General features: G+C 32.2%; 3 protein-coding genes and 1 pseudogene across 5 annotated transcripts; 2 read left to right on the top strand and 2 right to left on the bottom strand.

The window, feature by feature from the left end:
- Positions 1-3,633: 3,633 nt before the first annotated feature.
- On the bottom strand, positions 3,634-4,375 carry LOC129301489 (jacalin-related lectin 19-like). Its single transcript, XM_054940054.1, has 2 exons — positions 4,252-4,375; positions 3,634-4,064 (listed from the first exon to the last, which is right to left on the bottom strand). The coding sequence occupies exons 1-2, from the start codon at positions 4,366-4,368 to the stop codon at positions 3,828-3,830; spliced, it is 354 nt and encodes a 117-aa protein (XP_054796029.1). The 5' UTR covers positions 4,369-4,375; the 3' UTR covers positions 3,634-3,827.
- Positions 4,376-5,969: 1,594 nt separating this feature from the next.
- Positions 5,970-9,220, bottom strand: LOC129301488 (putative F-box/LRR-repeat protein At3g28410). Of its 3 annotated transcripts, none has more exons than XM_054940050.1 (5): positions 8,986-9,220; positions 8,057-8,261; positions 7,015-7,747; positions 6,718-6,888; positions 5,970-6,595 (listed from the first exon to the last, which is right to left on the bottom strand). In XM_054940050.1, exons 2-5 carry the CDS (start codon positions 8,257-8,259, stop codon positions 6,344-6,346), a joined length of 1,359 nt encoding a protein of 452 aa, XP_054796025.1. In that variant the 5' UTR covers positions 8,260-8,261; positions 8,986-9,220; the 3' UTR covers positions 5,970-6,343. The 3 variants fall into 3 exon arrangements, with proteins under 3 accessions (XP_054796025.1, XP_054796024.1, XP_054796028.1); XM_054940049.1 differs by having other exon boundaries at positions 8,362-9,220; XM_054940053.1 differs by having other exon boundaries at positions 7,015-7,592; positions 8,057-9,220.
- Positions 9,221-13,018: 3,798 nt separating this feature from the next.
- On the top strand, positions 13,019-15,832 carry LOC129301491 (IAA-amino acid hydrolase ILR1-like 4; annotated as a pseudogene).
- A 4,073-nt stretch (positions 15,833-19,905) lies between these two features.
- Positions 19,906-20,568, top strand: LOC129301490 (IAA-amino acid hydrolase ILR1-like 4; the record flags this gene model as incomplete). Its single annotated transcript, XM_054940055.1, has 3 exons — positions 19,906-19,927; positions 19,989-20,268; positions 20,443-20,568. Coding segments are annotated over exons 1-3 (428 nt in total), but the record flags the coding sequence as incomplete, so codon positions are not given.
- Positions 20,569-20,860: the final 292 nt, after the last annotated feature.

Here is a 20,860-nt window from a genome sequence, read left to right on the forward strand (position 1 = left end):
CGAACTGACCTCAGCAGTTTTGTTGCCTCCAATTCCTCCATGCTTGTCAGATTTGAAAGGCTTGCCATGTTTGTCATAAACCACTTGAATAGAGTCTATACATTGTCCATAAACCAGTGTGATTTCTCTCACCCCTGTGAAGCAACCATCGTCCCAGCTAGATCCTCCATTTCCTCCCCATGGTCCCACAACTATCAGGCTTCTCTTCTTCCTTCCTTCCTGTTCCTTCCTACAAAATCCACTGGCTTAGTTCTGTTGAAGAGCCTATCGTGGGAGTATGATCCTATAAACTTTGTTTGCAGTGAATAGATTATATACCTACTCTAATGAATCAAGGAGTAGGAGTGAGGAGGCCTAATTTATTGGGACCTCAAATTGTAAATACACTCAAATAGAAGCTTGAATTTGCAATCTTGAATGTTCAAATTTCTTAGTAGATTCAAAGGAAAACATCGCTTCAGAATTGAAAAAAACAACTATTTTTAGTTTTCTACCAAACATTACATGCACAGCGGGAAACATGATTGGTTAGAAGAAAACGCCAGGATTTGAAAAACCTTACCATAGAGACAATAAACTTGGAAAGACGGATGATGAACCACTTGAATAGAGTCAAAGTTTAGAATAAGCAATGATTCAGATGTTATATTAGCAGAGTTAAAGTTTAGCTATTGCTTTGAGAACTGAGATTAACATATATACATATATATAGGCAACAAAAATTGAGGGCTTAGTGTGGTATCTGATTCCATTTAAAGCAAGACATAGTCACTTCACTTTTTGCTATTAGGCAAACAGGCGTATTATAAAGAATGGTAAATACTCAAATACATGGGAACCACTAGAAGATAAATGCCAGACTTGAATCTTTCAAAATCAACTTTTTTTCTTACAGCAAACTTGGTTACAAATGGAATTCAGAAACCTAGCAACACAGGCGTTAACTCGCTTAAAGGTAAATAAATACTCCTCTGTTATTCTGGGTATAACTACAGGATATGGATACATTCATTCATTTATAGTACATTCACACTCCTATGACACCAGCAGCACAAGACTCTCTTTATTCTTACTAAACTAGAACATAAATTTAATTTCCGATGGTTTTCTGGACAGAGTTGGGGGCTGAAGACTCTTAAGCAGAGGTTGAAAGCCTATTCCAGCACTTTTGCACCTTCTGAAGCAAGTTTTTTAGTTGTTCAGGAGACAGAGTGAAGGCAATTGAATCCAATACCAGCCACATCGTCCCTGAAACCATACAGCTTTGCCTCCTTCCATTGAAAAGGTAAATGTTGTGGCTCCTTCAACTCCTATGGTCCATAGGTTCTGCTGTTGCTCTTAAATCTCTCTGACCGAATGACTGGACAACAAAGACCACTGACACCAATCAAGAACTCATTTGGGTCCTGCAGATTAAACTGGTGATGGTTTATGGATGCTGCTGAATGAATGAATATAGGTTGCTCCATCAATAGTACAAGTGAGAAGTTAGGAAAAATGGTTAAATGCAATTTTTTTTTGGGTAGAAAATGAGAGTAAAAAAGGTCAATGTTTTGAGTGATGCTTTATTGTTATCTGGGAACTTCGAACTGTGAAGTTGAACAGGCTTTTGGAGAATCTAGGAATTCTTATAATTTGCAGGGCCAACATGAAGCGGCTTATAATTTGGTAGACAGTGGTTTTTCCAAGGATTTGATTCCATGTGACTTGTTAATTGCTTAAGCAACTCAAGATTTTGGAGTTGGTTTTAGGAAATGACATATTATTGCAGGAGACTTGGGAAGTTGAGCTTGTTTCCCCCCCTTTTTTGTACATGATAGAATTAGAACAAAGGAGTGGATTTAGAATCTCTTCCTAATAACCCTATCTTACCACAGAGACACAACGAGTAACTCTAGATTAGTTATACAGTCGGATAATATAATTTCTTTGACGGTTGTTGAATTTCGCTCGCAACTGTTATGGATGATTCAGCGGTTCTTGTCATCCAAGGCCTTTCATACTAAAAATTAATCTTGCTGTAGCTAACAACGGTGTAGTTCATGTGAGTTTTAAGGGAAGAAATTCTTTGAAAGAAGTGGAAGGTTGAGTCTTTGAAATTGTCATCTTTCATCCCACTTTTCAGTGGAGCACTCTCAGGTGAAGGAGACAAAATTGTCTTTTTGGCAAAACAAAGAGACTAAATTTGGGTCATTGAAACTGTGCACAAATTGATTTTATGAGATATCAACCACTATTAAAGCAAACCAGTGCAGGTTCTCTATATTATATAGAGTTTGAGAATGAGTCACAGTTTATAACTTGGGAATAGTGTCAGTTAGACTTTAAAAATATTTATATTGAATATATACCAGACAAAACTTACGCGCTAATATGCAGAATAAGATTCCATTACAATCACATTCAGTTACTTTTGCATTATAAAATAGCACATTGACCTTGAAGTTTAGCATCTCTCTCCTAACGGCATTTTGAGATTCTCTCATGCAACAAGGAAGACCATTTTATTGTATGATTTTTGGTATTAGTGATAATGAAAAGTGATCAATTTAACCATTTGAATCATGATAAACAAAACCAATTCAACCAATTCTAGTTAAACACCTTAAGACGTTCTAATTTTGCATAGAATCAGTTGCTCCAAAAGCGTTTTGGAATTTTGTTCACATTATCAACTTGAGTATAGCTGTAATAATTAATTAGAATGACACCAATCAGAAACTCATTTGAGTACTGCAGCTTAATCTGGTCATCATGGAAAATGTGTCAAAGTTTTATGTTAATCCAGATACCTCCTTTTGAGGTCAAAGTATAGTTAGAACAAAATCTTCATCTTAGACACAAAAGTGATTCCCCTTGATAGAATATCTTTCAAGCATCCAAATAGGGTTGTTGTCAGAGAATGGCAAATTTTTCAGATATTGAACTAGCCTAATGAGTTTTGAAGCCTTCAAATTCTCCATGTTTGGCAGCTTTGAAAGGCTTACCATGCTCATCATAAGCCACTATGTTTATGTTTACAATGAACAGATTATATCTAATCCAATAAATGAAGGACCAAAGTGTTAAGGAGGCGTATTTTTTAGGAACGTTGAATGCTCAAATTGAAACTTTATTTAGCAATCTTGATTTGTCTTAACTTCTTTATAGATTCAAAGGAAAACTAGGGACCTCAAATTGTATATCTACTCAAGTAGAAACTTTTATTTAGTAATCTTGAATTGCCTAATAGAAACAACTGTTGAGAATTGAAAAAACAATAATTCTATTTATCTACAAAACAGTAGATGCGCAACAGGGAAATATGACTGATAAGAACGAAAACCCCAGGAGTCGAACAACCTTACCATGAGGGCTATAAGCTTGTAAAGATGGATGAAGAACAAAATGGAATAAACACCGAGTCAGATTTGTCACAGAAGCAGCGTTAAAGTTTAGCTATTAATTCGAGAACTCACGTTAACCGAGACTTGTATACATAACATACATACATATAGGCAACACAATTGGATGGCTTAGTGCATCATCTATAAGATAAATGTCAGATTTGAATCTCTTTCACAATAAACTCTTCTCTCTCACAACAAACTTGATGATAATGAATACTTTTTGACCTGAAGATGACAACGAATACTTACTCTTTATTTACCGTATAACTGGAGGACATTGATGCACCCACTCAATTTCAGTATAGTAACACTCCTAAAGCTATGACACCAACAACATAAGATTTCCTAGTTCATTCTTACTGAGCTGAAACATAAGTTGAATTTCATGTTTCTCTAACCTATCCAAGCACTTTGACTTCTGAAGCAGATTTTGATAGTTCAGGAGACAGCGAAGGCAACTGAATCCAAATATCTTCCACCTCGTCCCTTAAACCCTACAACAACTTTGCCTCCTTCCTTTGAAAAGGTAAATAATGTGTCTTCTTCATAACCATATAGGCCAGATGTCCTTTCGTTGCTCTTAAATATCAGTGATCGAATAACCAGGGCGCCGCCAAATGGAAAATAATGACCGCTGACACCAATCAGGAACTCATCTGGCAGCTGAAGCTTTATCTGATGGACATGAAAAATGAAGGTTAGTGTTAGTTAATCCCCATCTTATATATCGTGGACAACAGACATATGTCAAGTTAGAACAAAATCTTCCTCTTAGACACTTGTGATGCCTATAAAAAAAAATGTTCCTCAAGAATCAAAGTAGTGTTGCTGTCATAGAATGATAGTCAGATACTGAACTGACCTCATGAGTTTTGTCTCCTCCAATTCCTCCATGTTTGTCAGCTTTGAAAGGTTCACCATGTTTATCATAAACAACTTGAATAAAGTCTGTACAATGTCCATAAACTAGATCCGCCATTTCCTCCCCATGGTCCCATCACTATTCATAGGAGCATGATCCTATAAACTGTTTACAGCGGACAGATTATATATCTACTCCAATAAATCAAGGACTGGAGTTTTAAGGATGCATATGTTTTTAGGGACCTCAATTTGGAAATCTTGAATTGTCTTCCTTAGCATAGCGATGAGAACAAAAGCATTTGGTGCACAGGAGGAAACATAATTGAAGAGAACAAGAAGGCTTAGGAATTGAATAACCTCAACATAGGGACTATAAAACTTGGAAAGAGGGGTGGAGAAGATTAGAATACACAAGCAACGATTCACATTGTTTACAGTAGCAGCGTTACAGTGCAGCCATGGCTATAGATATAGATATAAATAGGCAACCCAATTTCAGGACTCTCTGCGGTGTCTAGGAATTTCACTTGCTTTTAGTAGTAAATAAAAACATCTAATGTGAAAAACCAAAAAAGAAAAAAAATAAAAGCATCTAATGAAGAGTCAGATATTAGTAATTAGTAATTCATTGGATTCGATGGCAAAAAATGAGGAAGAAGAAGATTAAATTCCTAGGAGAATATTTATTGTATAGTCTTTTTGGGGGCATTTATTTTACAGTCTGCAATTTGATAATTTTTAAAACTATAAATTTAATAATTTTAAAAGTATAAATCACATTTAAACGGTTTAAATTTGCAATAGAAGAAAAACGTAGAGTAAAACGTGCCAATATATTGCGGACCTGTGGATCTTTTTCATATATACCCACTAATATCTAAAAGTTACTTTTGGTTTTTCCCTTTTCAAATCAGTCAAGTGTTTTTAAAAAATCTCTTATTCCAAAAAAATATTTAAAAATATTTTATTTTATTGTTTGAGAATTGATATTTTATAAAATATATTTTAAAAATAAAAAATAATGAAAATAATTATTTTATCATTTTCTCTTACTTTTTACAACAATAATTTTAAAACACTTAAAATTTATTTTCATTTTTTTCTTCAAATTATATTATATTTTTTTAATTTTTAAAACACTTTTTAAAAATATATCACCAAATAATTTTTTTATTATTTTATTTTAAAAAATAGAAAACTATTTGAGGACAAGTTACCCAAATATGCTCAAAATTGGGCTATTATCTCTTTACTTCACACTGAAAATAAGTGTTATACTCTTCACCAAAATTTATGTAGAAACGTAAGTAGAACTAAGCTTGACAAGTTTACTTGAAAAAGTCCAACAAATTTTAAGATTGAGCTTACAAAAATTGTACTTTATTACATTCGGGCAGAGCTTCACGGATGTCAGGCTTGGCCTAACCTTTTGCCTTTTTTCAATTATATAAAACATATTAAATAAACATTAATCAAGTCCTTACGATTTATTTCATTTTATACCAAGAAACCATATACATCGAATATATTATTATAGTTATTTTCTCTCAAAAAATCAAAAAGATACATTATCATAGTTATTCCATGCTTCTATCATTTAAAAAAAAAACACTGTTTTCTTCCAAATATTAGAAACACGGGAAGAAACATGACTTCTAAGAACAAAAACGCTAAGACTTGAATAACCTTATCACAGGGGCTATAAACGACAAAAGGTTGGAATATGCAACGATTCAGATTCGTTTACAATAACGAAAGCCTAGAAGGACTTGGCGTAGTATCTGATTCAATCTAAAGTAAGACACATAAGCTGGAATTTCATTTTGTCCTTTTAAAAGGATATACTCAAAAATAATGTTAGAAAAAGAAAGGCAAGCATTCAGGTGGATGAGAACTGCTATGGACACTGAGAAAAATGCCAGCTTTCACATTTGAGAATCTTTTTCTTTTATAGAAACTGAGGCAGATGAAATTCAGATATCAAGCTCAATGGAGATAATAATCCTCCCATGAAACCGCAATGTAATATGCCATAAATTGACATCCTTAAAACCATGTCTTTGCCAACCAAACACTTCTAGACATGTATTTTATGTCTTCTCAGGTCTCTCCCCATGTCTGAAACCGTTCCAATATAATCTAAGGGTAGTCAAACGAAGTGGCAATGCCGTTTGCGTACACGCTAACCGATTGAGCCAGGCAGATGTCCATTTGTTGTTAGCATCTCCAAAATCCTCAATCTTGATGTCCTTCAAGAAGTGCCGCCAACATTTATTAGATGAAGTGAAATAATTGCAACAGCTTGAATTTCCTTCTCTATTCTTCATCTTTTCATGTACTAACTGGAATAATGCCATTGACATTAAAAGGAAAAGAAGTTAGCAAATGCTTTCTGCTACAACAAATCAACAATATCTATATAAAGGAACACAAAATATGAATGTGAACATGATAACCGTAATACCCTTGGGAACTTTCTATTTGAAGGAAAAATCATGCAGAGAGTCTCAGGGTGACATGTACCCAGCAAACTATAGAACCGATCTATAAATACCAATGGAGAGAGAATGTCAATGCTGAGGTTGGGGAGCTCGGGAAGCAACACTCTATCCAAATTTTCATAAATGACAATATTCTGCATCAAGCAAACAAGTGAGAAAAACAAAATGCGATTTTAAAGTTATTTTAAAATTAGAAATAATAATTTGGCATGAAACTTGAAAACAGAACCAAAATATAACAGATATTTGAAGAAGAATACCTTCTTGGATCGGATAACCAATTTGTAGCTGCCTTCATGGTCAAATTTTCTGATAAAATCCATCAACTTGGGAAAGTAGCCCTGCTTTTCAAACATTATAGGTCTAGACTTATCGATAGGTTCGAAAGAAAGCTTGGCATCCCTAAGGGAACAAGGATGCATTTCAATGCGGGGCATCTTCTTACCCTGAAACTCAAATGACCGAAGATTTGGAGCATTTATAGAAACAAATTTCATTTTCTTGCATCCTTTCAAGGCAAGCTTCTGAAGCTGCGGGTTTGAAATGTTAATGCACTTCAAGCTATCCAATGTGCTTAGATCCAACGCTTCAAGAAGGGGAAAATCATAGAACTTGCTCTTTTCACAAAAGTCATCTTTCACTTGATGATACCCTAATGTCAACTTTTTCAGAGATTTACAGCTAGCTAAACTAACTTTGCAGGGAGTTGATTTCTCACAATGAAACCAAAATGTGTGAAGATTAAGACAATCAAGCTCCACCTTTCTTAGTTGAATGCACTGGTGTATTTCAACTCTATTCAGCCTAATACGATCGCAGATCCACAATTCCTTCAAACCTGAGCAATGTATGAGTCTTAAATCATAAATAAACTTGCATTTTGAGATCAGATTCTGAATTATCTGCTCATTTAACATCACTTTCCGCAGACAAAGCTTTTGTAGATGAGGAAGCATTATGTTGTCAAATCTAGTCAGCTCGCACCCACATAACCTTAGTTGGGAGAGAGACTCCGTCAAAAAGACATGTTCAGGTAAAATATATCGCATGTTTGCCTTTGTGTCAATATTGATATCAGCTCTTTAATGTTTTTCTCAATGACTAAATCTAACCAATGGTCAATATGAATGATAACTTCTGCATCAAAGGAGACCATATGTATGCTCAATTTTTTTTAGGCCTATATTTTTTTCAAGGTAGAGTTTTAGAGAATTGTCCACGTAGTTTAAAAAACAGCCGCTCATCATAAAATCACTGCCTTTAAATGCGCGTTGGTCAAATGTCAAACTGGAAAAGGAGTACCATAGTTCTCTCCATCTCTTTGATAAAATGGAGGTGCGAGCCACTTCCCTTGGACATCGAATGAAAGACAAAATGTAATGTACCACATGATCAGGCAATTGTGAAATACGATCCATAGATTCCATTTTTTGCTTCTTCTTTTTGTCCAGTCTTTGATTACCTTGCCTTTCTCTAAGTCTGGGATTCTCTCGTTTCTCTGTCATCGCTGCAGAAAAGCAGGTTGATAAATGAATTCAATAAATTCCAAAGCAAGAGGAGAGGAAAAGTACGATAATCAACTGTGCCAATTTTGGCCTTGAACCTACCGAAATCATTGTCATCACACAATGTGCTCACAAGACGCAAAAATCACATTTCACATAACAAACACACACACACACACACACACACGTATGAAGGTTCAAATAAATATCTTCAAGAATCAGCAACGAAACAAAAAAGACACATTGGCATTCAAATAACAAATTAATGACTGTGATGAAACAACATGAACACATTTTGATCAACCTGACCAATCACATGCAAAAATAAAAATAAAAGAAGAAATCAAGAAAATAAAATAAGATATAACAATTATTAATTAATTCATTTATAAGGAGTGGGTGACTTTGACTTTGTCTAAAAACCTAAGGATAACATATAATGTGAAAGGATTAAAAATCTCTTGGACCAAAAAAGATGATGATGATGAAGAAGAAGAAGAAAGAAAGGATTAAAAGTTCGCATGCAAAGTGAAATAAATCAAACAAGATAAGAAAAGATAAAAAAAGAAAAAAAATACGCCCCCATTATTCCACCAGCAATGGACATTCATGGGCAAGAAGAATCCATCTCCAGAAAACGATAAAATAGATTAATCGAAAGAGGTAAAGAGTCTAAATCTGACTAATTAGACACTGGTATACTATCCATGAAGGATCATTCTTAACTAGGTCAGAGATGAAGCGAAGAAACTGGAAAAGGAAAATAGTCTCTCTACGTTTTTTTTTTTTTTCTAATTTAATCTCTCCGGCGTCTTCCAGTCAGTTTTCTTTGTGTTCTCCGATCTCTCCTGTATGTCGCCAGCGCTCTTTCCCTCTCAAGTCTATCACGTTTCGCTCTCTTTTGTCTTCGGAGTGGACTCTTTCTGTTTCCCTCTCTTCCCCGTCTTTAACCGCCGCTTTCCATCCCTCTGCCGCCTTTTCCTTATACATACTGATGAGGATGAGATTTAAATCTTAAAAAGAGTTCAATTTAATTACCACTAAAATAACTCAACTGATGACTTGAAAATGAGAATGATATAATTTTATTTAATTTAAATATATATTTAATTCTTCAATCTTATATAATATTTTATTTTAATTTTTTAATTTTATAAAATATTTTTTTAATTTTTTAATTTTAATATTAATAATTTTATTTTAATAAATTTTTATATTAAACTTTTTAATATTAATAAATATTTTTAAATGTTGACATATTAACATAATTTTTTTAAATAATAATGATTCACGCAATAAATAATTATTTAAAATTAATAATATTAAGGTTAAAAAATTTAAAAAATATTTATAAAATTAAAAAACTAAATTAAAATTTATATTAAATTAGAGGGTTAAAAGTATGCTTTAATCATTTTTTTTATTTAAAATGTCCAAGCAACATTTTAGGAAGAATTTCGTTAAAGTGGCTTGGATGTGATATAATTTTAATTGTGTCTCAAAAAAATTTGAAATTTCACTACAAGTGTAGAGCATTAAAATGAAATAAATTTTATTTGTTGAATGATCAAATATTCTTTAATTATAATTAGCATTATTGATATAATAAGTCAACTGACAGTTTTTACAAATAATATTAATATTAATATTAATAAAATAATAAGTTTAGCTATAGATTTTACAAGTAACATTATTATTTTTATAAGTAATATAACTAAAATAACAAGTCAGCTTATAATTTTTATAAGTAATATTAATAAAATAATAAGGTAAGTTATAATTTTTACAAATAATATTGGTATAATAAAAAGTTAAGTTATGATTTTTATGAGTAATATTATTAAAATAATAAGGCAAGTTACATTTTTTTCAAATAATATTACAAGAATAACAAGAAATTACATTTATTCTATTAATATTAATATTACTTGTAAAACTTGTAATTTAACTTGTTAATATACTAGTATTACTTGTAAAAACTATAAGTTAATTAATTATATCAGTAATATTAATTATTATTGAAAGACATTTTAATCATTTAAGTTAGAGAATTTATTTCATTTTAATGCTTCAAGCTTACAGTAAAATTTCAAAAAAAGTTTTGGGATTCGATTTAATTTTATCATATCTAAAAAACTTTAATGAAATTCTTCCAAAATTCTATGCTCTTTTTTCTCCTAGATCTCACTTTATAAATTTTTATTTCCTTATAAAAAGCTCAACTCCATGAAAGGGATTTGTTTTTTGTTTTTTAAACTACTTCAAGATTCTCTCATTCTCCATCTTATAGGAAGAAACCACTATGATCTTGTTGCTTGGGACAAGGTTTGCAAACCAAAGTCACATGGAGGACTTAAAATCAAACATGCTCATTAATAGAATTAGGCATTTCATATGAAGTTAGGGTAGGGGCTTATTAGACGTTGGGATGCTCTTTAGGTCTAGGTGGTTCACATTAAATATAAATGTGGCATGAATCTTCTTCCTAAAATTGATAGGAAGAGATTAGGTTCTAACATTTGGGCTGAATCAAGTCTTAGGAGGAGGTGAAAGTAGGGACTCTGTTGAGTACATATGGCAGGACGTCTCATAAAAGTAGAGTAGAGATGATCAATTTTCAATCAGAATTGCTTATGACTCTCTAGCTTAGCACATAAAAGTCCTTAATACCATGTGGAGGAAGATATGGAAGTTGCAGGTTCTAAAACAATGTAATGTAAGACTTTTTTATAGCTTTCTTACCATAACAAACTTCCTATCAAAGTAGGCTAAAAGAGGTGAGGAATGTATGATGATGATTAATGTGAGATTTGCAAGGATGCTATCAAGAATACTCTTTATGTTCTCTGAGATTGTCCTATCACAAGAAGCTTCTAGAGGGAAATCCTTAAGCATGATCATAGAAGTTCGTTCTTTAAGGCAAACATAAATGAGTGGTTCAATGGAACGTGTAGCCTTCAAGGAAGAAAGATGGTGTTCCCTAGTGTGCATACTTTGCCATTGCTTGCTAGATCATTTGGAGAAGGCATAATGAGAAAATTTTTCAAGACAAAATTACTCCAAATGCTACCATTAATGCACAAACTTTGGCTATCATTAACACCTGCAAAGATTATTGTAGCAATTGAAGGGTATTGTGTGGGGACAACATGATGTCCCTATCCATAGTGTCATTTAGATTGTTCTGAATGCAGACTGGTTTAAGTTAGATGTGGATGGTACTTTTGCTATGCATAATAACATTATGGGTTGTGGTGGTGCTTGTCGAAACTCACTTGGTGAATTTAAAATTAGTTTCATGCTTAACATGAATGGTGATGACCCATTGATTGCTAAGCTCTGGATGTGCCTGTGAGGCCTTAAGTTTGCTTGAGACCTTGACTACTACCAAGTGATTCTTGAATTTGATTGCTTTGAAGAAGTGGAATTTGTTAATGGTAAAGGGTAGCTCAACATTCAAATAATGATGTTATCTCTAAAATTCAAGCATTGTTGGCTCAAGATTGGAGGATAGAAGTCCAAAATATCTCGCGTGATGTTAATGAAGTTGCAGACATACTCGCTAAACAAGCTGTATCTTATGTAAATGATTTTCACCTTGTGCTTACTCCTATTTCAAAATTAGTTAGATTGCTCAAGCAGAACATCTTAACTGCTTAATATCCTCCCCTATCCAAAGAAAAAAAAAACTACTACAAGATTCTTTAGGGGAAATCACTGGAGTACTTTCGGATCTATTTGCACTTGATGACCAAAATTACTTATTTTTTTAAAACACCACTTTTGCCAAAATTTACAATTTTTAATTTTTTAAATAATTATAATCTTTAAAAAATTATTATCATGACCCAACGTAAAAAAGTATGCTTTTTATAAAACTTTTACCTAATAAATTATATTTTATAAAATCTTTAAATTATATTAATAAATGACAGATTTGCTGGTCAAGTTTTCAGCGACAGCATAAATATTAAAATTTTTGAAAATCTATTATCTAGATACAGAAATTTTGCAAGTTCTAATATGACTTGATCACTTTTTTGACACAATTTCCATAATCTTGTATTAGAAAAAAAATCACTAACTCAAAAATATGGTTAAAGATAATAAAAACCTAATTATGGGGGGCCTGTTTGGATACCCTTTTAAAATTAATTCTAGGTTTAAAATCATGGTTTTAAAAAATTTTATCCAAACACTCCACTTTTTTCAAACTCTATTTGGTTTCCAAAATTTCATTTGGAATAAGTTGAAATTTGTTCCATTTTAAAAAATTAATATTATAATCAATTCTTGAAAATTTATTCAAACACCATCATATTCTAATAATCAATTTTTTTTTAATTAATTTTTTTCAATTAAAATCCAAACACACCCAGGATCAGGTGACCTTCTTCTTGGTAACAAATATGGTTAAAAATGTGGTGTTTATATTCTTTTTTACTGATCCCACCCTTCCTTGAGTTATTGTTGGTCTCATTATGTTTATATATCTTTTTTACTGATCCTGTCCTTCCTCCGAATTTTCGTTGAAATTTGATATAATTATTAACTAAGGTTAGTTAAAGGACAATTATGCTCTTTCCAGTTCCTACAATCTGCAAATTATCTTAGTGATGATAATAATTTAGTGGTAATTAATCATACTTATCTGGGACCTAATAATGACTTCCCTTTCGTTGTTGGCGAGCGGCACCAACCGTGTTCGAAACATCAGTCTCAGTATAAATATTGCACGTCATCGCGTTCGTCATGCTGTTACTTGGTTTTTGGAAAACAATACTGATTTCCACCCTCTTCTTCTGGTTGTTCTTGTCTCAACTTCTTTCCATACTCTTCACTCGCAAAGCGACCATGGGTTTCTTCTGGTGGGTCAGGGTGATCATCATCTCCTATTTCTTTTCTGCAACACTCATCTCCTCTGACCCCTCTTGGAGCTCAAACAAACTCTCCTCGATGTCCTCCGAATTTTTGAATTTTGCCAAGAAGCGCGAGGTTTTTGACTGGATGGTCGGAATCAGAAGGAAGATTCACGAGAATCCTGAATTGAGTAAAGAGGAATTTCAGACCAGTGAGCTGATAAGAAGAGAACTGGATTCATTGGGCGTATCATATAAATACCCAGTCGCAGTCACCGGTGTTGTTGGCTTTATAGGCACCGGACGACCTCCCTTTGTTGCTGTACGAGCTGATATGGATGCTCTTCCTATTCAGGTATATGAATTCTTGATAAAATCTCTTATTCTTCTTTTATTTCCTTTTCTTTTCAATGTATAATTGCATTCGCTTTTTAGATGGTTTTGAATGATGGTGCTTTATAGATTCTGACTAGAAGGTGACTAAAATTTATTCTCCTCTCGTCCAATGCCATCATAGCTTACAGTTTGTATATGTACCAGCAATTTGTTCCCTAAATTATTAGAACTGTTCAACTTCAGTTCTGAGAATGCATGTTACTTCTGTTTTGTGAGTAACCTGGAGATGCCAAAAGACTACTTTTTCCATCCACTCAAATTCACTTAGTAATAGAGAGGCCAGATTGTTAGAGCTCTGCCTATATGTGTATTGTGTGTATTGATTTTTTTTTTTTTTGGCTACCTCTTACTTTAGGAAATGGTGGAGTGGGAGCACAAGAGTAAAGTTCCTGGAAAGATGCATGCTTGTGGCCATGATGCTCATGTGACTATGCTTCTCGGTGCTGCAAAGATCCTCAAAGAGCATGAAAAGGAGATACAGGTGTGTTGCGTTCTACTATTTTTTTCTTCATATTTATCTTCAATGATACCTGACGTCATTCATTTTTTTTTTTCTTCTAAACTCTAAATAGGGAACTGCAGTTCTTGTTTTTCAACCAGCAGAGGAAGGAGATGGAGGGGCTAAGAAAATTTTAGATTCTAAAGCATTAGAAAATGTCACTGCTATCTTTGGATTGCATGTTCTACCAAACATACCTATAGGTCAAGTGGGTTCTAGACCTGGTCCTATTATGGCTGCAAATGGTTTCTTTGAAGCAATAATAAGTGGAAAGGGAGGTCATGCAGCTCTTCCTCAGCATTCTATTGACCCCATATTGGCAGCTTCTAATGTGATTGTTAGCTTACAGCACCTTGTCTCTCGTGAGGCCGATCCTTTGGACTCTCAGGTAAGTTTCTTTCACTTCTTCTCAATTACCACCACCCAGTTATTTATATTTAGCTGCTTTGCCATCTAAAGTTAATAAATTTTTGCCACATTTTGAACCATCTAAGTTCAGTAAGGTGCAATTCCAAAGCTCCTTGTTATCCCTTTTACGCCCCAAAATCTTGAGCAGATAGTAAAAAGATTAAAGAACATCCAAGGTAGTGGGGTATACCTGGTGCCGTCCAAATACTTCAAAAACAATCTGCTTGTGACAATTTGACTGTATGCTGGTAAACAAATTAATACAGCATCTGCGTTCAATTATTCTTCTGAGCAGAATAACATCCAAGACATAAGAATGGAGAATGTTACTTTTAGTGCATCTGAGTAGTATACAATGTTAATCCGGGAAGTGCAATCGGAAGTGGATAAGATAAAGGGTAAAATCCAAACCCCTAGAAAACATCACATTCTCACTTGTTAGTGATTCTACTTAATGGAATGATTAGAAATCTTGAAGCGCCTCTGCCTAACATTAAGAGATTGTCTTCACAGGTTGTGACGATAGCAAAATTCCACGGAGGTGGTGCATTCAATGTTATCCCAGATTCTGTCACTATTGGTGGCACCTTCCGTGCCTTTTCCAAGGAAAGTTTTATGCAACTAAGACAACGGATTGAGCAGGTGAGTCAGTTAGAGTATGAGTTTTTTTTCTTATAATTTTAAATGCTTAAAGTTATTTTTTCTTCTTGTTGTTGTTATTGTTGTTTGCATTACTACCCGAGTCATATGTTTAATAAGGCTGATACGTTCCTTCAGGTAATCACTGGACAAGCTGCTGTACAGAGGTGCAATGCAACAGTTAACTTCTTCGAAGGAGAGCGGACCTTCTGCCCTGCTGTCGTTAACGATGGCAAATTGCACGAGCATTTTCGAGAGGCTGCTGGGGATATGCTTGGCAAAGAAAGGGTTAATGACATGAAGCCAATAATGGGAGCTGAGGACTTCTCATACTATCAAGAGGTGATCCCTGGTTACTTCTATTTTGTTGGAATGGAGAATGCTTCTCTTGGACCAGTTGAATCGTTGCACTCACCTTATTTCAGAGTCAATGAAGATGTTCTTCCTTATGGGCTGCACTTCATGCATCATTGGCCGCTAGTTATCTTGTTAAAATTCATCATGACGTTAAAGTTGCAGAAGGGATGGGTCATGATGAACTATGAATCTAAATATTCATTGGAAACCCATGCCCTGACATTTCTTGGTGCACTGAACTGATATTAAGAAGTAGTAGGCATTGGTTTTACACATATTTTAGTTGCAAATGGGAGAAAGGAATGACAAGGACATATGAAGGAAGTGGTGGTTGTTATATTTGTGAAAAGTTAATTCAAAGAGGGAGACTTTTCATTCCGTAAGCGAATGTCATTCTCTCAATGCTTCCATTGAAGTTTAATATCCAACTTTCAACATCAATTCATAAACAGACGTTGTCGAGAGTAAACACGGTGACATTTAGGTAATTATAATTCTTGTTGAATGACTTTCAACATCAGTTCCAAAAGCAACCGATGTTGTTTATCATTTTCAACATCAGTTGTACATAAAACTGATGTTGAAACTATTTATAAACTTTTTAAAATTTTAAAATTATAACTTTTAACATTGTTCCGTGTCACCCAAAGTTGAAAACAATTTTAAAAATATAATATATATATATATACATATACACACACACATATATGATATTCAACATCGGATGGATCCTCCCCGATATTAAAAACCTTTTCAAAGGTCCTTTGTGGCGTCTGTCTTCATACACAGCATTTCATCCTTCTCTTTGCGTTTCTGTCTCTTCACCTCTCTTGTCGTCGATCACAGCTCCTGTCTCCCTTGGCATGTCATTCTCCTCCTTCATCATGCCTTCTACCCTCCCTCTGCCGCATCCTCCTCCACCCCGCCTTCCCCCCCCCCCCCCCCTTCCTCAGCTCCCGACCTCCTCCCTCCTCCTCCTCTTTCAGCTGCATTGAAGTCTTCAGATAGGTATGCTCTTTCCTTTTTTTTTTTTTTTAATTTTTTTTAATTTATATATATTAATTTCAGTTTTTGTTAAATATTTTAGTTTATCTTCAGTTTTTAATTTCAGTTATTGTTAAATATTTTGTTAAATTTCAGCTTAATTTTTAATTTTAGATTAATTTATTTTTAGTTTTGGTTAATTATTTTAGTTAATTTCTTTTAATTAGTTGTTATATAATTGCTTGTTGGGTAGTGCTGTTAGTAATTGCCTAACACCCTAAATTACTGCAGATGTGATCAAATTGTCGTTGTGTAATCAAATTGTTAAATTTTTTCATTTCATTCTTTTCCTTAATTTTTTTAAATTTAATTGTTATTAATATTAATTGTTATTGAAAGTGCTGGCTTCATGAGACTTTAGGTTATTATATGTGATTATTTATTTGGTGTAAAATCATGAATTTTATCTTGTAAATTTTTTTAAAAGTTTCATGAGATCCAATTTTTAGAGGACATTTTGTCAAAATTTTGTCGATATCATTATCTCCATAATTACTTCAAATTTAATTATTATTGATATTTATTATTGCTAAGAGTGTTGTTAGTGGCTTTATAAGGACTTAGATTGTTATATGTGATATTTATTTGGTATAAAATCATCAATTTTCTCTTGTAAATTTTTTTAAAAGTTTTGGGATATTCGATTCTTAGAGGAGACTCTATTGAATTTTTTAAAAAAACAAAAAGACTTTTAACATCGATCCAATTTATATGTATGGGAACTGTTGGCGATAAGTTATATATAACATTTTCATTTGCAGAAATTGAAAGAATAAGTAGAAATAGGTAATTAAAAAAAAGAACTAAAAGACTTTTAACATTCATTATAAACATAACTGCTATTGAAAGCTGACTTTTAACATCGATTATGATTATAACCTATATTGAAAGTCACACTTTCAATAGCGATTGCTACGATAACCACTTTTGAAAGTTTTACTTTTAATCATTGTTAAAAGTTTTTTATAACAGTGATTGCACAATCGTTGTAGAAAGTAATAAACTTCTAATATCTCTTATAATAACATTGGTTTTGTAATCACTGTTAATAGTATTTTTTATCCACGGTTAAAAACTTATTTTGTAATTATGTGATTGTATTAACTTAATTTTTCTTTACCCTTTGCTTATACTCTTGTTGGCAAGTATTAGTTTTTCCTATTTATAGATGTTTTTCAAAATCTAGATCATAATTAATATGTTTTTTATCTTAAAAAATACTTATGAAAAATGGTGTTTATAGTTAATTGATAAAAAAGTCTTAAAGGACTAGAAAATGATTACTCTCTCTAAATTTTATTGTAAAACGCTTTTAATCATTTCATGTATTTTAAAAAAATTAGTTTTTTTTATATCATTAAAAAAATACTTAGTTTTAAATTATGATACAATCATATTAAATATATTCATGTTAATCAATAAAGGATAAAATTAAAAAAAAGGTATTAAATGGTTATAAGATGCCTTACATTTTTAGATCAAAAATATTTTTAAAAAGTGTCCTACAAATAGGGTAAGAGGAGTCTTGAATTTCATAGTATCTAATTGTCATATTTATATTTTGGGGTATTTTTCTAACGTTCTCCCTTTTATTACTCTCAATTACCAATGAAATTTATGATGATTGAGAAATAAATTTACACAAGGATTTAACAAATACAATGGATAAAATGGGAGAAAATTTTTTTACATGTACTAGGTGGTTTATGTTTTGAATCAAAATTAGGTAAAAAAAAAAAATACTTATATTTTAGACAGGAAGAAGAATATTGAATTCTTTAAGTAAGGAAAAAAAAAAATAGGAACAACTTCATTTAAGGATTAAAGATGTGACTTATTTAAAAATCAGACACAATAAAATTTGAAATTACACTATAAGATCAAAGAACTAAATTAAAATATTTTTTTAAAAAGAAATAACTAAATATCCTTCAACTAGACTTAATCGTGTAATTTTATTTGTTAATTTGATACATAACTTACTAATTATTTAATTTTACTTGTTAAGTCTATGATTCTTTCAATTGAATTGTATCACTTGTTAATTAATTGCATAATTTTACTTGTTAATTTCTCAACAAGACTTGTAAATTATTTAACTTTCTGAGTTAAATTCAGGACTTTCTCAATTAAACTATATTATTTGTTAATCACGTAATTTTACTTATTAATTTTGCAATAACACTTGTTAATTTTATATTTTAATTAGTTAATGCTGCATAAAAAAATGAAGAATATTTTAGTTATTTTTTATAAAAATAATTTCAATTAAGTCTTTTGATTCTATAATGTAGTTTCAAATTTTATTATTAATAATTTATGAATAAGTCACATTTCTGGTCCTTTTTCCTGGAAAAATATTAGGGTTGCCTCTTTCAAGGGCAAGCAAAAGCTTGAGACTCTTTCAATCTTTTGATTTGAAGATGACATATTTGTTTCGTCTTTGTCTCTTAGCGTACTCAGTGCCGTCCTGTGTACCTTCGTTGACAACGACGTGTTCTACTCTTCCTATGCAATGCATCTGATAATATTATCTGAATCAAATTTTATCAAATACTCTTTCATTAAAAAATATAAAATATTTTTAATTAAATTTTATCTTTTAATAAAATAATAATTTAATTTTAAATTAATTATATTTTTATTTTATTTTATAATAAATATAAAATTATTTATTAATAAGAATATTTTTTTAAAAAATAATTATTATACTTTAAAGATTAAAAATATTTTATTCTCTCTATTTAAAAATATAAGGTATTTTTTTAAAGAGTTGAATGTTTAAAAATATAAGATATTTTTAATTTTTTGAGGTGTAATCATTGTCTTTTTTTTTAAAGTATCCCTATTGATAATGACTTTATATTTATTATAAAGTGTTTAATAAAAAAAAATGAAAAGATATGTTAATTGAAAAGTAAGTAATTATTTTATTGAGATATAAAATTTATTAAAAATATTTTATATTTTGTAATAGAGAGATATTTTTTTAAATATTTAATTATTTAAAAAATATTTTTCGGGAGTATGATTTAGATTTATGAATAAATCACATTTCCAATCCTTTTTCAAAAAAAAAAAAAATAATAATAATATTAGGGTTGCCTCTTTCAATCTTGTTTTTGCGATATAAGGGCGAGCAAAAGCTCGAGCCTCTTTCAATCTTCTGATTTGAAGATAATATATTTGTTTCCTCTTCTTTATCTTTTAGTTTACTCGGTGCTGTCCTGTGTGCCTTCGTTGACAACAACGTCCCCTACTCTCCTATGCGATTCATCTGATGATGGCTCACAGTTGACAGTTTCAGATTTATAATATCATACATTCATCTTTACTATCTTTATCACACTTTTCTGGTTGGTCCGTTTTTTTTTTTTTGGGGATCAAAATCTTTGCTTGTTCTTTTCTGAACTTCTTCCCCCTTCACTCGTAAAGCGACCAACCATGGGTTTCTTCTGGTGGGTCAGTATGATCATCATCTACCTTTTCCTTGCGGCAGCACTCATCTCCTCGGACCCCTCTTTGAGCTCAAAGAAACTCTCTTCTCTCGACGTCCACCGAATTTTTGAATTTTGCCAAGAAGCGTGAGGTTTTTGATTGGATGGTCGGAATCAGAAGGAAGATTCACGAGAATCCTGAATTGCTTTATGAGGAATTTCAGACCAGTGAGCTGATCAGAAAAGAACTGATACATTGGGCATTATCATATAAATACCCCGTCGCAGTCACCGGTGTTATTGGCTATATAGGCACCGGACAACCTCCCTTCGTCGCTATAAGAGCTGATATGGATGCTCTTCCTATGCAGGTATTTGAATCTTAACAAATTCTCTCTCTCTCTCTCTCTCTCTCTCTGTCATGATCATTCGCTTTTGTCCAACCACTTAAACTGACTTAATGAGAGGCCAAATTTGTTAGAGCTCTCTCTATATTGGTATTTGTGGTGTGATTGATTATTTTTTTGCTACTCCTGACTACTTTAGAAATGGTGGAGTGGGAGCACAAGAGTAAAATTCCTGGAAAGATGCATGCTTGTGGCCATGATGCTCATGTGACTATGCTTCTCGGTGCTGCAAAGATCCTCAAAGACACGAAAAAGAGATACTGGTATGTTTTGCTCTACTATTTTAAAAACATTGAATATTTCTGTTTTCCGATATTCGAATGTGACATCACTACACTTCATCGTGTCAGATATTTATAGTTAATGTACTGTTGAAGTCTACTTGAAATATATAATATATAATTCACAATAAAGGAAAAAATAAAAGATGAAAAAGTTTGACACCATTTTCATTGCTAGGGCAATTTGTTATCATTTTTTCCCGGTTAAGGCCATGTTACTTTAAATTGCAGTTCCTAAATTTTGACTGTGGTAGTCAATATATAAGCACTACGG

The sequence above is a fragment of the Prosopis cineraria genome, unplaced genomic scaffold, assembly GCF_029017545.1.
Source record: "Prosopis cineraria cultivar Desert tree isolate PC_DT_omini unplaced genomic scaffold, ASM2901754v1 PC2149, whole genome shotgun sequence".
In the NCBI taxonomy this organism is placed as follows: domain Eukaryota; kingdom Viridiplantae; phylum Streptophyta; class Magnoliopsida; order Fabales; family Fabaceae; genus Prosopis; species Prosopis cineraria.